General features: G+C 49.0%; 1 protein-coding gene across 1 annotated transcript in view; it reads right to left on the reverse strand.

The window, feature by feature from the left end:
* Positions 1-16849, reverse strand: part of LOC124022402 (FERM, ARHGEF and pleckstrin domain-containing protein 1-like) — a 93749-nt gene that overhangs the window by 12565 nt on the left and 64335 nt on the right. Inside the window, exons 16-18 of the mRNA XM_046337338.1 lie at positions 10992-11081; positions 10683-10765; positions 10217-10329 (exon numbers count right to left, since the gene is read on the reverse strand). Coding sequence (XP_046193294.1) covers positions 10217-10329; positions 10683-10765; positions 10992-11081 — 286 coding nt within the window. The remainder of the gene's footprint in view (positions 1-10216; positions 10330-10682; positions 10766-10991; positions 11082-16849) is intronic.

Below are 16849 nucleotides of genomic sequence, written 5' to 3' on the forward strand. Positions count from 1 at the left end.
TTAGGTTAGGACTCAGCCTGTACTCTGTGGGAAGGTTAGTTAGGGCTCAGCCTGTACTCTGTGGGAAGGTTAGGTTAGTTAGGACTCAGCCTGTACTCTGTGGGAAGGTTAGTTAGGACTCAGCCTGTACTCTGTGGGAAGGTTAGTTAGGACTCAGCCTGTACTCTGTGGGAAGGTTAGGTTAGTTAGGACTCAGCCTGTACTCTGTGGGAAGGTTAGGTTAGTTAGGACTCAGCCTGTACTCTGTGGGAAGGTTAGTTAGGGCTCAGCCTGTACTCTGTGGGAAGGTTAGGTTAGTTAGGACTCAGCCTGTACTCTGTGGGAAGGTTAGGTTAGTTAGGACTCAGCCTGTACTCTGTGGGAAGGTTAGGTTAGGACTCAGCCTGTACTCTGTGGGAAGGTTAGGTTAGGACTCAGCCTGTACTCTGTGGGAAGGTTAGGTTAGGACTCAGCCTGTACTATGTGGGAAGGTTAGGTTAGGACTCAGCCTGTACTCTGTGGGAAGGTTAGTTAGGACTCAGCCTGTACTCTGTGGGAAGGTTAGTTAGGACTCAGCCTGTACTCTGTGGGAAGGTTAGTTAGGACTCAGCTTGTACTCTGTGGGAAGGTTAGGTTAGTTAGGACAGCCTGTACTCTGTGGGAAGGTTAGGTTAGTTAGGAGTCAGCCTGTACTCTGTGGGAAGGTTAGGTTAGTTAGGACTCAGCCTGTACTCTGTGGGAAGGTTAGGTTAGTTAGGGCTCAGCCTGTACTCTGTGGGAAGGTTAGTTAGGACTCAGCCTGTACTCTGTGGGAAGGTTAGGTTAGTTAGGGCTCAGCCTGTACTCTGTGGGAAGGTTAGTTAGGGCTCAGCCTGTACTCTGTGGGAAGGTTAGTTAGGACTCAGCCTGTACTCTGTGGGAAGGTTAGTTAGGGCTCAGCCTGTACACTGTAGGAAGGTTAGTTAGGGCTCAGCCTGTACTCTGTGGGAAGGTTAGGTTAGTTAGGACTCAGCCTGTACTCTGTGGGAAGGTTAGGTTAGTTAGGACTCAGCCTGTACTCTGTGGGAAGGTTAGTTAGGACTCAGCCTGTACTCTGTGGGAAGGTTAGTTAGGGCTCAGCCTGTACTCTGTGGGAAGGTTAGTTAGGACTCAGCCTGTACTCTGTGGGAAGGTTAGTTAGGACTCAGCCTGTACTCTGTGGGAAGGTTAGGTTAGTTAGGACTCAGCCTGTACTCTGTGGGAAGGTTAGTTAGGGCTCAGCCTGTACTCTGTGGGAAGGTTAGTTAGGACTCAGCCTGTACTCTGTGGGAAGGTTAGTTAGGACTCAGCCTGTACTCTGTGGGAAGGTTAGTTAGGGCTCAGCCTGTACTCTGTGAGAAGGTTAGGTTAGTTAGGACTCAGCCTGTACTCTGTGGGAAGGTTAGGTTAGTTAGGACTCAGCCTGTACTCTGTGGGAAGGTTAGTTAGGACTCAGCCTGTACTCTGTGGGAAGGTTAGTTAGGACTCAGCCTGTACTCTGTGGGAAGGTTAGTTAGGGCTCAGCCTGTACTCTGTGGGAAGGTTAGTTAGGACTCAGCCTGTACTCTGTGGGAAGGTTAGTTAGGACTCAGCCTGTACTCTGTGGGAAGGTTAGGTTAGTTAGGACTCAGCCTGTACTCTGTGGGAAGGTTAGGTTAGTTAGGACTCAGCCTGTACTCTGTAGGAAGGTTAGTTAGGGCTCAGCCTGTACTCTGTGGGAAGGTTAGTTAGGACTCAGCCTGTACTCTGTGGGAAGGTTAGGTTAGTTAGGACTCAGCCTGTACTCTGTGGGAAGGTTAGTTAGGGCTCAGCCTGTACTCTGTGGGAAGGTTAGGTTAGTTAGGACTCAGCCTGTACTCTGTGGGAAGGTTAGTTAGGGCTCAGCCTGTACTCTGTGGGAAGGTTAGTTAGGACTCAGCCTGTACTCTGTGGGAAGGTTAGGTTAGTTAGGACTCAGCCTGTACTCTGTGGGAAGGTTAGGTTAGTTAGGAGTCAGCCTGTACTCTGTGGGAAGGTTAGTTAGGACTCAGTCTGTACTCTGTGGGAAGGTTAGGTTAGTTAGGACTCAGCCTGTACTCTGTGGGAAGGTTAGGTTAGTTAGGGCTCAGCCTGTACTCTGTGGGAAGGTTAGTTAGGGCTCAGCCTGTACTCTGTGGGAAGGTTAGTTAGGACTCAGCCTGTACTCTGTGGGAAGGTTAGGTTAGTTAGGACTCAGCCTGTACTCTGTGGGAAGGTTAGGTTAGTTAGGACTCAGCCTGTACTCTGTGGGAAGGTTAGTTAGGGACTCAGCCTGTACTCTGTGGGAAGGTTAGGTTAGTTAGGACTCAGCCTGTACTCTGTGGGAAGGTTAGTTAGGACTCAGCCTGTACTCTGTGGGAAGGTTAGGTTAGTTAGGACTCAGCCTGTACTCTGTGGGAAGGTTAGGTTAGTTAGGACTCAGCCTGTACTCTGTGGGAAGGTTAGTTAGGACTCAGCCTGTACTCTGTGGGAAGGTTAGGTTAGGACTCAGCCTGTACTCTGTGGGAAGGTTAGTTAGGGCTCAGCCTGTACTCTGTGGGAAGGTTAGGTTAGTTAGGACTCAGCCTGTACTCTGTGGGAAGGTTAGTTAGGACTCAGCCTGTACTCTGTGGGAAGGTTAGTTAGGACTCAGCCTGTACTCTGTGGGAAGGTTAGGTTAGTTAGGACTCAGCCTGTACTCTGTGGGAAGGTTAGGTTAGTTAGGACTCAGCCTGTACTCTGTGGGAAGGTTAGGTTAGGACTCAGCCTGTACTCTGTGGGAAGGTTAGGTTAGGACTCAGCCTGTACTCTGTGGGAAGGTTAGTTAGGACTCAGCCTGTACTCTGTGGGAAGGTTAGGTTAGGACTCAGCCTGTACTCTGTGGGAAGGTTAGTTAGGGCTCAGCCTGTACTCTGTGGGAAGGTTAGGTTAGTTAGGACTCAGCCTGTACTCTGTGGGAAGGTTAGGTTAGTTAGGACTCAGCCTGTACTCTGTGGGAAGGTTAGGTTAGGACTCAGCCTGTACTCTGTGGGAAGGTTAGGTTAGGACTCAGCCTGTACTCTGTGGGAAGGTTAGGTTAGGACTCAGCCTGTACTATGTGGGAAGGTTAGGTTAGGACTCAGCCTGTACTCTGTGGGAAGGTTAGTTAGGACTCAGCCTGTACTCTGTGGGAAGGTTAGTTAGGACTCAGCCTGTACTCTGTGGGAAGGTTAGTTAGGACTCAGCTTGTACTCTGTGGGAAGGTTAGGTTAGTTAGGACAGCCTGTACTCTGTGGGAAGGTTAGGTTAGTTAGGACTCAGCCTGTACTCTGTGGGAAGGTTAGGTTAGTTAGGACTCAGCCTGTACTCTGTGGGAAGGTTAGGTTAGTTAGGGCTCAGCCTGTACTCTGTGGGAAGGTTAGTTAGGACTCAGACTGTACTCTGTGGGAAGGTTAGGTTAGTTAGGAGTCAGCCTGTACTCTGTGGGAAGGTTAGGTTAGTTAGGACTCAGCCTGTACTCTGTGGGAAGGTTAGGTTAGTTAGGGCTCAGCCTGTACTCTGTGGGAAGGTTAGTTAGGACTCAGCCTGTACTCTGTGGGAAGGTTAGGTTAGTTAGGGCTCAGCCTGTACTCTGTGGGAAGGTTAGTTAGGGCTCAGCCTGTACTCTGTGGGAAGGTTAGTTAGGACTCAGCCTGTACTCTGTGGGAAGGTTAGTTAGGGCTCAGCCTGTACACTGTAGGAAGGTTAGTTAGGGCTCAGCCTGTACTCTGTGGGAAGGTTAGGTTAGTTAGGACTCAGCCTGTACTCTGTGGGAAGGTTAGGTTAGTTAGGACTCAGCCTGTACTCTGTGGGAAGGTTAGTTAGGACTCAGCCTGTACTCTGTGGGAAGGTTAGTTAGGGCTCAGCCTGTACTCTGTGGGAAGGTTAGTTAGGACTCAGCCTGTACTCTGTGGGAAGGGTTAGTTAGGACTCAGCCTGTACTCTGTGGGAAGGTTAGGTTAGTTAGGACTCAGCCTGTACTCTGTGGGAAGGTTAGTTAGGGCTCAGCCTGTACTCTGTGGGAAGGTTAGTTAGGACTCAGCCTGTACTCTGTGGGAAGGTTAGTTAGGACTCAGCCTGTACTCTGTGGGAAGGTTAGTTAGGGCTCAGCCTGTACTCTGTGGGAAGGTTAGGTTAGTTAGGACTCAGCCTGTACTCTGTGGGAAGGTTAGGTTAGTTAGGACTCAGCCTGTACTCTGTGGGAAGGTTAGTTAGGACTCAGCCTGTACTCTGTGGGAAGGTTAGTTAGGACTCAGCCTGTACTCTGTGGGAAGGTTAGTTAGGGCTCAGCCTGTACTCTGTGGGAAGGTTAGTTAGGACTCAGCCTGTACTCTGTGGGAAGGTTAGTTAGGACTCAGCCTGTACTCTGTGGGAAGGTTAGGTTAGTTAGGACTCAGCCTGTACTCTGTGGGAAGGTTAGGTTAGTTAGGACTCAGCCTGTACTCTGTAGGAAGGTTAGTTAGGGCTCAGCCTGTACTCTGTGGGAAGGTTAGTTAGGACTCAGCCTGTACTCTGTGGGAAGGTTAGGTTAGTTAGGACTCAGCCTGTACTCTGTGGGAAGGTTAGTTAGGGCTCAGCCTGTACTCTGTGGGAAGGTTAGGTTAGTTAGGACTCAGCCTGTACTCTGTGGGAAGGTTAGTTAGGGCTCAGCCTGTACTCTGTGGGAAGGTTAGTTAGGACTCAGCCTGTACTCTGTGGGAAGGTTAGGTTAGTTAGGACTCAGCCTGTACTCTGTGGGAAGGTTAGGTTAGTTAGGAGTCAGCCTGTACTCTGTGGGAAGGTTAGTTAGGACTCAGTCTGTACTCTGTGGGAAGGTTAGGTTAGTTAGGACTCAGCCTGTACTCTGTGGGAAGGTTAGGTTAGTTAGGGCTCAGCCTGTACTCTGTGGGAAGGTTAGTTAGGGCTCAGCCTGTACTCTGTGGGAAGGTTAGTTAGGACTCAGCCTGTACTCTGTGGGAAGGTTAGGTTAGTTAGGACTCAGCCTGTACTCTGTGGGAAGGTTAGGTTAGTTAGGACTCAGCCTGTACTCTGTGGGAAGGTTAGGTTAGTTAGGACTCAGCCTGTACTCTGTGGGAAGGTTAGTTAGGACTCAGCCTGTACTTTGTGGGAAGGTTAGGTTAGTTAGGACTCAGCCTGTACTCTGTGGGAAGGTTAGGTTAGTTAGGACTCAGCCTGTACTCTGTGGGAAGGTTAGGTTAGTTAGGACTCAGCCTGTACTCTGTGGGAAGGTTAGGTTAGTTAGGACTCAGCCTGTACTCTGTGGGAAGGTTAGTTAGGACTCAGCCTGTACTCTGTGGGAAGGTTAGGTTAGGACTCAGCCTGTACTCTGTGGGAAGGTTAGTTAGGGCTCAGCCTGTACTCTGTGGGAAGGTTAGGTTAGTTAGGACTCAGCCTGTACTCTGTGGGAAGGTTAGTTAGGACTCAGCCTGTACTCTGTGGGAAGGTTAGTTAGGACTCAGCCTGTACTCTGTGGGAAGGTTAGGTTAGTTAGGACTCAGCCTGTACTCTGTGGGAAGGTTAGGTTAGTTAGGACTCAGCCTGTACTCTGTGGGAAGGTTAGGTTAGGACTCAGCCTGTACTCTGTGGGAAGGTTAGGTTAGGACTCAGCCTGTACTCTGTGGGAAGGTTAGTTAGGACTCAGCCTGTACTCTGTGGGAAGGTTAGGTTAGGACTCAGCCTGTACTCTGTGGGAAGGTTAGTTAGGGCTCAGCCTGTACTCTGTGGGAAGGTTAGGTTAGTTAGGACTCAGCCTGTACTCTGTGGGAAGGTTAGGTTAGTTAGGACTCAGCCTGTACTCTGTGGGAAGGTTAGGTTAGGACTCAGCCTGTACTCTGTGGGAAGGTTAGGTTAGGACTCAGCCTGTACTCTGTGGGAAGGTTAGGTTAGGACTCAGCCTGTACTATGTGGGAAGGTTAGGTTAGGACTCAGCCTGTACTCTGTGGGAAGGTTAGTTAGGACTCAGCCTGTACTCTGTGGGAAGGTTAGTTAGGACTCAGCCTGTACTCTGTGGGAAGGTTAGTTAGGACTCAGCTTGTACTCTGTGGGAAGGTTAGGTTAGTTAGGACAGCCTGTACTCTGTGGGAAGGTTAGGATAGTTAGGACTCAGCCTGTACTCTGTGGGAAGGTTAGGTTAGTTAGGACTCAGCCTGTACTCTGTGGGAAGGTTAGGTTAGTTAGGGCTCAGCCTGTACTCTGTGGGAAGGTTAGTTAGGACTCAGACTGTACTCTGTGGGAAGGTTAGGTTAGTTAGGAGTCAGCCTGTACTCTGTGGGAAGGTTAGGTTAGTTAGGACTCAGCCTGTACTCTGTGGGAAGGTTAGGTTAGTTAGGGCTCAGCCTGTACTCTGTGGGAAGGTTAGTTAGGACTCAGCCTGTACTCTGTGGGAAGGTTAGGTTAGTTAGGGCTCAGCCTGTACTCTGTGGGAAGGTTAGTTAGGGCTCAGCCTGTACTCTGTGGGAAGGTTAGTTAGGACTCAGCCTGTACTCTGTGGGAAGGTTAGTTAGGACTCAGCCTGTACTCTGTGGGAAGGTTAGTTAGGACTCAGCCTGTACTCTGTGGGAAGGTTAGGTTAGTTAGGACTCAGCCTGTACTATGTGGGAAGGTTAGGTTAGTTAGGACTCAGCCTGTACTCTGTGGGAAGGTTAGGTTAGTTAGGGCTCAGCCTGTACTCTGTGGGAAGGTTAGTTAGGACTCAGCCTGTACTCTGTGGGAAGGTTAGGTTAGTTAGGATTCAGCCTGTACTTTGTGGGAAGGTTAGGTTAGTTAGGACTCAGCCTGTACTCTGTGGGAAGGTTAGGTTAGTTAGGGCTCAGCCTGTACTCTGTGGGAAGGTTAGGTTAGTTAGGACTCAGCCTGTACTCTGTGGGGAAGTTAGGTTAATTAGGAGTCAGCCTGTACTCTGTGGGAAGGTTAGGTTAGTTAGGACTCAGCCTGTACTCTGTGGGAAGGTTAGTTAGGACTCAGCCTGTACTCTGTGGGAAGGTTAGTTAGGACTCAGCCTGTACTCTGTGGGAAGGATAGGTTAGTTAGGGCTCAGCCTGTACTCTGTGGGAAGGTTAGTTAGGACTCAGCCTGTACTCTGTGGGAAGGTTAGTTAGGACTCAGCCTGTACTCTGTGGGAAGGTTAGTTAGGACTCAGCCTGTACTCTGTGGGAAGGTTAGTTAGGACTCAGCCTGTACTCTGTGGGAAGGTTAGGTTAGTTAGGACTCAGCCTGTACTCTGTGGGAAGGTTAGGTTAGTTAGGACTCAGCCTGTACTCTGTGGGAAGGTTAGTTAGGACTCAGCCTGTACTCTGTGGGAAGGTTAGTTAGGACTCAGCCTGTACTCTGTGGGAAGGTTAGGTTAGTTAGGACTCAGCCTGTACTTTGTGGGAAGGTTAGTTAGGGCTCAGCCTGTACTCTGTGGGAAGGTTAGGTTAGTTAGGACTCAGCCTGTACTCTGTGGGAAGGTTAGTTAGGACACAGCCTGTAATCTGTGGGAAGGTTAGTTAGGACTCAGCCTGTACTCTGTGGGAAGGTTAGGTTAGTTAGGACTCAGCCTGTACTCTGTGGGAAGGTTAGGTTAGTTAGGACTCAGCCTGTACTCTGTGGGAAGGTTAGGTTAGTTAGGACTCAGCCTGTACTCTGTGGGAAGGTTAGGTTAGTTAGGGCTCAGCCTGTACTCTGTGGGAAGGTTAGGTTAGTTAGGACTCAGCCTGTACTCTGTGGGAAGGTTAGGTTAGTTAGGACTCAGCCTGTACTCTGTGGGAAGGTTAGTTAGGACTCAGCCTGTACTCTGTGGGAAGGTTAGTTAGGACTCAGCCTGTACTCTGTGGGAAGGTTAGTTAGGACTCAGCCTGTACTCTGTGGGAAGGTTAGTTAGGACTCAGCCTGTACTCTGTGGGAAGGTTAGTTAGGGCTCAGCCTGTACTCTGTGGGAAGGTTAGGTTAGTTAGGAGCCAGCCTGTACTCTGTGGGAAGGTTAGTTAGGACTCAGCCTGTACTCTGTGGGAAGGTTAGTTAGGACTCAGTCTGTACTCTGTGGGAAGGTTAGGTTAGTTAGGACTCAGCCTGTACTCTGTGGGAAGGTTAGGTTAGTTAGGACTCAGCCTGTACTCTGTGGGAAGGTTAGTTAGGACTCAGCCTGTACTCTGTGGGAAGGTTAGTTAGGACTCAGCCTGTACTCTGTGGGAAGGTTAGTTAGGAGTCAGCCTGTACTCTGTGGGAAGGTTAGTTAGGAGTCAGCCTGTACTCTGTGGGAAGGTTAGGTTAGTTAGGACTCAGCCTGTACTCTGTGGGAAGGTTAGGTTAGTTAGGACTCAGCCTGTACTCTGTGGGAAGGTTAGTTAGGACACAGCCTGTAATCTGTGGGAAGGTTAGTTAGGACTCAGCCTGTACTCTGTGGGAAGGTTAGGTTAGTTAGGACTCAGCCTGTACTCTGTGGGAAGGTTAGGTTAGTTAGGACTCAGCCTGTACTCTGTGGGAAGGTTAGGTTAGTTAGGACTCAGCCTGTACTCTGTGGGAAGGTTAGGTTAGTTAGGGCTCAGCCTGTACTCTGTGGGAAGGTTAGGTTAGTTAGGACTCAGCCTGTACTCTGTGGGAAGGTTAGGTTAGTTAGGACTCAGCCTGTACTCTGTGGGAAGGTTAGTTAGGACTCAGCCTGTACTCTGTGGGAAGGTTAGTTAGGACTCAGCCTGTACTCTGTGGGAAGGTTAGTTAGGACTCAGCCTGTACTCTGTGGGAAGGTTAGTTAGGACTCAGCCTGTACTCTGTGGGAAGGTTAGTTAGGGCTCAGCCTGTACTCTGTGGGAAGGTTAGGTTAGTTAGGAGCCAGCCTGTACTCTGTGGGAAGGTTAGTTAGGACTCAGCCTGTACTCTGTGGGAAGGTTAGTTAGGACTCAGTCTGTACTCTGTGGGAAGGTTAGGTTAGTTAGGACTCAGCCTGTACTCTGTGGGAAGGTTAGGTTAGTTAGGACTCAGCCTGTACTCTGTGGGAAGGTTAGTTAGGACTCAGCCTGTACTCTGTGGGAAGGTTAGTTAGGACTCAGCCTGTACTCTGTGGGAAGGTTAGTTAGGAGTCAGCCTGTACTCTGTGGGAAGGTTAGTTAGGAGTCAGCCTGTACTCTGTGGGAAGGTTAGGTTAGTTAGGACTCAGCCTGTACTCTGTGGGAAGGTTAGGTTAGTTAGGACTCAGCCTGTACTCTGTGGGAAGGTTAGGTTAGTTAGGTCTCAGCCTGTACTCTGTGGGAAGGTTAGTTAGGACTCAGCCTGTACTCTGTGGGAAGGTTAGGTTAGTTAGGACTCAGCCTGTACTCTGTGGGAAGGTTAGTTAGGACTCAGCCTGTACTCTGTGGGAAGGTTAGGTTAGTTAGGACTCAGCCTGTACTCTGTGGGAAGGATAGGTTAGTTAGGACTCAGCCTGTACTCTGTGGGAAGGTTAGGTTAGTTAGGACTCAGCCTGTACTCTGTGGGAAGGTTAGGTTAGTTAGGACTCAGCCTGTACTCTGTGGGAAGGTTAGGTTAGTTAGGACTCAGCCTGTACTCTGTGGGAAGGTTAGTTAGGACTCAGCCTGTACTCTGTGGGAAGGTTAGGTTAGTTAGGACTCAGCCTGTACTCTGTGGGAAGGATAGGTTAGTTAGGACTCAGCCTGTACTCTGTGGGAAGGATAGGTTAGTTAGGACTCAGCCTGTACTCTGTGGGAAGGTTAGTTAGGACTCAGCCTGTACTCTGTGGGAAGGTTAGGTTAGTTAGGACTCAGCCTGTACTCTGTGGGAAGGTTAGGTTAGTTAGGACTCAGCCTGTACTCTGTGGGAAGGTTAGTTAGGACTCAGCCTGTACTCTGTGGGAAGGTTAGCTAGGACTCAGCCTGTACTCTGTGGGAAGGTTAGGTTAGTTAGGACTCAGCCTGTACTCTGTGGGAAGGTTAGGTTAGTTAGGACTCAGCCTGTACTCTGTGGGAAGGTTAGGGCTGTTCATGGCTGCTGTGGGCCCTTTAACTCCACCTGTAGAAGTAGTAGCAGTAGGTAGTGTGATTTACTGCGGTCAGATCGACTGGTGGACTGTAGATCAGAGGAAAGACCATTCATCTGTTCAGCCAGGTCTAGGGGTCAGGGGTGAGGTACAAGACTTACTGCGGTCTGATCGACTGGTGGACAGTAGATCAGTAGAAGGTCTGTTACTCTGTTCTACCAGGTCTAGGGGTCAGGGGTCAGGTACAAGACTTACTGCGGTCTGATCGACTGGTGGACAGTAGATCAGTAGAAGGTCTGTTACTCTGTTCTACCAGGACTACAGCCATCCTGATGTCCTCTATCCATTTCACCATCTCTGATGCACAGCTTGGTACAGAGTACAGACATGGGTTAGATGCACAGCTAGGACCTTTCTAATGACTGATTGTGGCCCCTGGGGCTAAATGAGTTTAACACCCCTGCTCTAGAACACCCTAAACCACCCTTGAACACTCTAGAACACCCTAAAACACTCGAAACCACCCTTGAACACCCTAAAAACCTTCTAAACCACCCTGGAACACTCTAGAACACCCTAAAACACTCTAGAACACCCTAAAACACTCTAAACCACCCTTGAACACCCTAAAAACATTCTAAACCACCCTGGAACACTGTAAAACACCCTAAAACATCAAGAAAATGGAATAACACCCAGAACACATCTAGAACACTTGTACCTTGCTGCCACGACGACAGACTGGCGCTGACCAAACAGAGTGAAGGAATGAGGAACTCCCCACTCATCCTCACTCTCCCTGATCTGAGGACACAGACACAGGTTGGATCAGAGGAGAGTGACCTCTACTAATTTACAGCTGTGTTATGTCATCTGAAGCTACCAGCATGGGGCCAGCTTCCTGGACACACATTAAGTCTAATCCTGGAATAAATGTTTTCTCTATATATCTGCCGTTTTAGGACGAGGCTTAATGTGTGTCCAGGAAACTGGCCCATAATGTTAAGGTTCAGGTTCTGGAGACTCTTACTGTCATGCCGTGGAGAGGCAGCTGGCCGTGAACTTTGAACTGGTTGTCTGCTGTCATACCTCTGCTGGTGTACACCAGGGAATCACTGAACTGGAGGAGAGAGGGAGGAACACAGAGATATAATGAGACATCACTGAACTGGAGGAGGAGAGAGGGAGGAACACAGAGATATAATGAGACATCACTGAACTGGAGGAGGAGGAGAGAGGGAGGAACACAGAGATATAATGAGACATCACTGAACTGGAGGAGGAGAGAGGGAGGAACACAGAGATATAATGAGACATCACTGAACTGGAGGAGGAGGAGGAGAGAGGGAGGAACACAGAGATATAATGAGACATCACTGAACTGGAGGAGGAGGAGAGAGAGGGAGGAACACAGAGATATAATGAGACATCACTGAACTGGAGGAGGAGAGAGGGAGGAACACAGAGATATGAGACATCACTGAACTGGAGGAGGAGGAGAGAGGGAGGAACACAGAGATATAATGAGACATCACTGAACTGGAGGAGGAGGAGAGAGGGAGGAACACAGAGATATAATGAGACATCACTGAACTGGAGGAGGAGAGAGGGAGGAACACAGAGATATAATGAGACATCACTGAACTGGAGGAGGAGAGAGGGAGGAACACAGAGATATAATGAGACATCACTGAACTGGAGGAGGAGAGAGGGAGGAACACAGAGATATAATGAGACATCACTGAACTGGAGGAGGAGAGAGAGGGAGGAACACAGAGATATAATGAGACATCACTGAACTGGAGGAGGAGAGAGAGGGAGGAACACAGAGATATAATGAGACATCACTGAACTGGAGGAGGAGGAGAGAGGGAGGAACACAGAGATATAATGAGACATCACTGAACTGGAGGAGGAGAGAGAGGGAGGAACACAGAGATATAATGAGACATCACTGTACTGGAGGAGGAGGAGAGAGGGAGGAACACAGAGATATAATGAGACATCACTGAACTGGAGGAGGAGGAGAGAGAGAGGGAGGAACACAGAGATATAATGAGACATCACTGAACTGGAGGAGGAGGAGGAGAGAGGGAGGAACACAGAGATATAATGAGACATCACTGAACTGGAGGAGGAGGAGAGAGGGAGGAACACAGAGATATAATGAGACATCACTGAACTGGAGGAGGAGGAGAGAGGAACACAGAGATATAATGAGACATCACTGAACTGGAGGAGGAGAGAGGGAGGAACACAGAGATATAATGAGACATCACTGAACTGGAGGAGGAGGAGGAGAGAGGGAGGAACACAGAGATATGATGAGACATCACTGAACTGGAGGAGGAGGAGGAGAGAGGGAGGAACACAGAGATATAATGAGACATCACTGAACTGGAGGAGGAGGAGAGAGGGAGGAACACAGAGATATAATGAGACATCACTGAACTGGAGGAGGAGGAGAGAGGGAGGAACACAGAGATATAATGAGACATCACTGAACTGGAGGAGGAGGAGAGAGAGGGAGGAACACAGAGATATAATGAGACATCACTGAACTGGAGGAGGAGGAGAGAGGAACACAGAGATATAATGAGACATCACTGAACTGGAGGAGGAGGAGAGAGGGAGGAACACAGAGATATAATGAGACATCACTGAACTGGAGGAGGAGAGAGGGGGAGGAACACAGAGATATAATGAGACATCACTGAACTGGAGGAGGAGGAGAGAGAGGAACACAGAGATATAATGAGACATCACTGAACTGGAGGAGGAGGAGGAGAGAGGGAGGAACACAGAGATATAATGAGACATCACTGAACTGGAGGAGGAGAGAGGGAGGAACACAGAGATATAATGAGACATCACTGAACTGGAGGAGGAGGAGAGAGAGAGGAACACAGAGATATAATGAGACATCACTGAACTGGAGGAGGAGGAGGAGAGAGGGAGGAACACGGAGATATAATGAGACATCACTGAACTGGAGGAGGAGAGAGAGAGGAACACAGAGATATAATGAGACATCACTGAACTGGAGGAGGAGAGAGAGGGAGGAACACAGAGATATAATGAGACATCACTGAACTGGAGGAGGAGGAGAGAGGGAGGAACACAGAGATATAATGAGACATCACTGAACTGGAGGAGGAGAGAGAGAGGAACACAGAGATATAATGAGACATCACTGAACTGGAGGAGGAGAGAGAGGGAGGAACACAGAGATATGATGAGACATCACTGAACTGGAGGAGGAGGAGGAGAGGGAGGAACACAGAGATATAATGAGACATCACTGAACTGGAGGAGGAGGAGGAGAGGGAGGAACACAGAGATATAATGAGACATCACTGAACTGGAGGAGGAGGAGGAGAGGGAGGAACACAGAGATATAATGAGACATTACTGAACTGGAGGAGGAGGAGAGAGGGAGGAACACAGAGATATGATGAGACATCACTGAACTGGAGGAGGAGGAGGAGAGAGGGAGGAACACAGAGATATAATGAGACATCACTGAACTGGAGGAGGAGAGAGAGGGAGGAACACAGAGATATAATGAGACATCACTGAACTGGAGGAGGAGGAGAGAGGGAGGAACACAGAGATATAATGAGACATCACTGAACTGGAGGAGGAGGAGGAGAGAGGGAGGAACACAGAGATATAATGAGACATCACTGAACTGGAGGAGGAGGAGAGAGAGGGAGGAACACAGAGATATAATGAGACATCACTGAACTGGAGGAGGAGGAGAGAGGGAGGAACACAGAGATATAATGAGACATCACTGAACTGGAGGAGGAGAGAGGGAGGAACACAGAGATATAATGAGACATCACTGAACTGGAGGAGGAGAGAGGGAGGAACACAGAGATATAATGAGACATCACTGAACTGGAGGAGGAGAGAGGGAGGAACACAGAGATATAATGAGACATCACTGAACTGGAGGAGGAGAGAGAGGGAGGAACACAGAGATATAATGAGACATCACTGAACTGGAGGAGGAGAGAGGGAGGAACACAGAGATATAATGAGACATCACTGAACTGGAGGAGGAGGAGGAGAGAGGGAGGAACACAGAGATATAATGAGACATCACTGAACTGGAGGAGGAGAGAGAGGGAGGAACACAGAGATATAATGAGACATCACTGAACTGGAGGAGGAGAGAGGGAGGAACACAGAGATATAATGAGACATCACTGAACTGGAGGAGGAGAGAGAGGGAGGAACACAGAGATATAATGAGACATCACTGAACTGGAGGAGGAGAGAGAGGGAGGAACACAGAGATATAATGAGACATCACTGAACTGGAGGAGGAGGAGAGAGGGAGGAACACAGAGATATAATGAGACATCACTGAACTGGAGGAGGAGGAGAGAGGGAGGAACACAGAGATATAATGAGACATCACTGAACTGGAGGAGGAGGAGAGAGGGAGGAACACAGAGATATAATGAGACATCACTGAACTGGAGGAGGAGGAGAGAGGGAGGAACACAGAGATATAATGAGACATCACTGAACTGGAGGAGGAGAGAGAGGGAGGAACACAGAGATATGAGACATCACTGAACTGGAGGAGGAGGAGAGAGGGAGGAACACAGAGATATAATGAGACATCACTGAACTGGAGGAGGAGGAGAGAGGGAGGAACACAGAGATATAATGAGACATCACTGAACTGGAGGAGGAGGAGAGAGGGAGGAACACAGAGATATAATGAGACATCACTGAACTGGAGGAGGAGGAGGAGGAGAGAGGGAGGAACACGGAGATATAATGAGACATCACTGAACTGGAGGAGGAGAGAGGGAGGAACACAGAGATATAATGAGACATCACTGAACTGGAGGAGGAGGAGGAGAGAGGGAGGAACACAGAGATATAATGAGACATCACTGAACTGGAGGAGGAGAGAGAGGGAGGAACACAGAGATATAATGAGACATCACTGAACTGGAGGAGGAGAGAGAGGGAGGAACACAGAGATATAATGAGACATCACTGAACTGGAGGAGGAGAGAGGGAGGAACACAGAGATATAATGAGACATCACTGAACTGGAGGAGGAGGAGGAGAGAGGGAGGAACACAGAGATATAATGAGACATCACTGAACTGGAGGAGGAGAGAGAGGGAGGAACACAGAGATATAATGAGACATCACTGAACTGGAGGAGGAGAGAGGGAGGAACACAGAGATATAATGAGACATCACTGAACTGGAGGAGGAGAGAGAGGGAGGAACACAGAGATATAATGAGACATCACTGAACTGGAGGAGGAGGAGAGAGGGAGGAACACAGAGATATAATGAGACATCACTGTACTGGAGGAGGAGGAGAGAGGGAGGAACACAGAGATATAATGAGACATCACTGAACTGGAGGAGGAGGAGAGAGGGAGGAACACAGAGATATAATGAGACATCACTGAACTGGAGGAGGAGGAGAGAGGGAGGAACACAGAGATATAATGAGACATCACTGAACTGGAGGAGGAGGAGAGAGGGAGGAACACAGAGATATAATGAGACATCACTGAACTGGAGGAGGAGGAGAGAGGGAGGAACACAGAGATATAATGAGACATCACTGAACTGGAGGAGGAGAGAGGGAGGAACACAGAGATATAATGAGACATCACTGAACTGGAGGAGGAGGAGAGAGGGAGGAACACAGAGATATAATGAGACATCACTGAACTGGAGGAGGAGGAGAGAGGAACACAGAGATATAATGAGACATCACTGAACTGGAGGAGGAGAGAGGGAGGAACACAGAGATATAATGAGACATCACTGAACTGGAGGAGGAGGAGAGAGGGAGGAACACAGAGATATAATGAGACATCACTGAACTGGAGGAGGAGGAGAGAGGGAGGAACACAGAGATATAATGAGACATCACTGAACTGGAGGAGGAGAGAGAGGGAGGAACACAGAGATATGAGACATCACTGAACTGGAGGAGGAGGAGGAGAGAGGGAGGGAGGAACACAGAGATATAATGAGACATCACTGAACTGGAGGAGGAGGAGAGAGGGAGGAACACAGAGATATAATGAGACATCACTGAACTGGAGGAGGAGAGAGAGGGAGGAACACAGAGATATAATGAGACATCACTGAACTGGAGGAGGAGAGAGAGGGAGGAACACAGAGATATAATGAGACATCACTGAACTGGAGGAGGAGGAGGAGAGAGGGAGGAACACAGAGATATAATGAGACATCACTGAACTGGAGGAGGAGAGAGAGGGAGGAACACAGAGATATAATGAGACATCACTGAACTGGAGGAGGAGGAGAGAGGGAGGAACACAGAGATATAATGAGACATCACTGAACTGGAGGAGGAGGAGAGAGGGAGGAACACAGAGATATAATGAGACATCACTGAACTGGAGGAGGAGAGAGGGAGGAACACAGAGATATAATGAGACATCACTGAACTGGAGGAGGAGGAGGAGAGAGGGAGGAACACAGAGATATAATGAGACATCACTGAACTGGAGGAGGAGAGAGGGAGGAACACAGAGATATAATGAGACATCACTGAACTGGAGGAGGAGGAGAGAGGGAGGAACACAGAGATATAATGAGACATCACTGAACTGGAGGAGGAGGAGAGAGGGAGGAACACAGAGATATAATGAGACATCACTGAACTGGAGGAGGAGGAGAGAGGGAGGAACACAGAGATATAATGAGACATCACTGAACTGGAGGAGGAGGAGGAGAGAGGGAGGAACACAGAGATATAATGAGACATCACTGAACTGGAGGAGGAGGAGGAGAGGGAGGAACACAGAGATATAATGAGACATCACTGAACTGGAGGAGGAGGAGAGAGGGAGGAACACAGAGATA

The sequence above is a fragment of the Oncorhynchus gorbuscha genome, unplaced genomic scaffold, assembly GCF_021184085.1.
Source record: "Oncorhynchus gorbuscha isolate QuinsamMale2020 ecotype Even-year unplaced genomic scaffold, OgorEven_v1.0 Un_scaffold_1370, whole genome shotgun sequence".
NCBI classification, from domain to species: domain Eukaryota; kingdom Metazoa; phylum Chordata; class Actinopteri; order Salmoniformes; family Salmonidae; genus Oncorhynchus; species Oncorhynchus gorbuscha.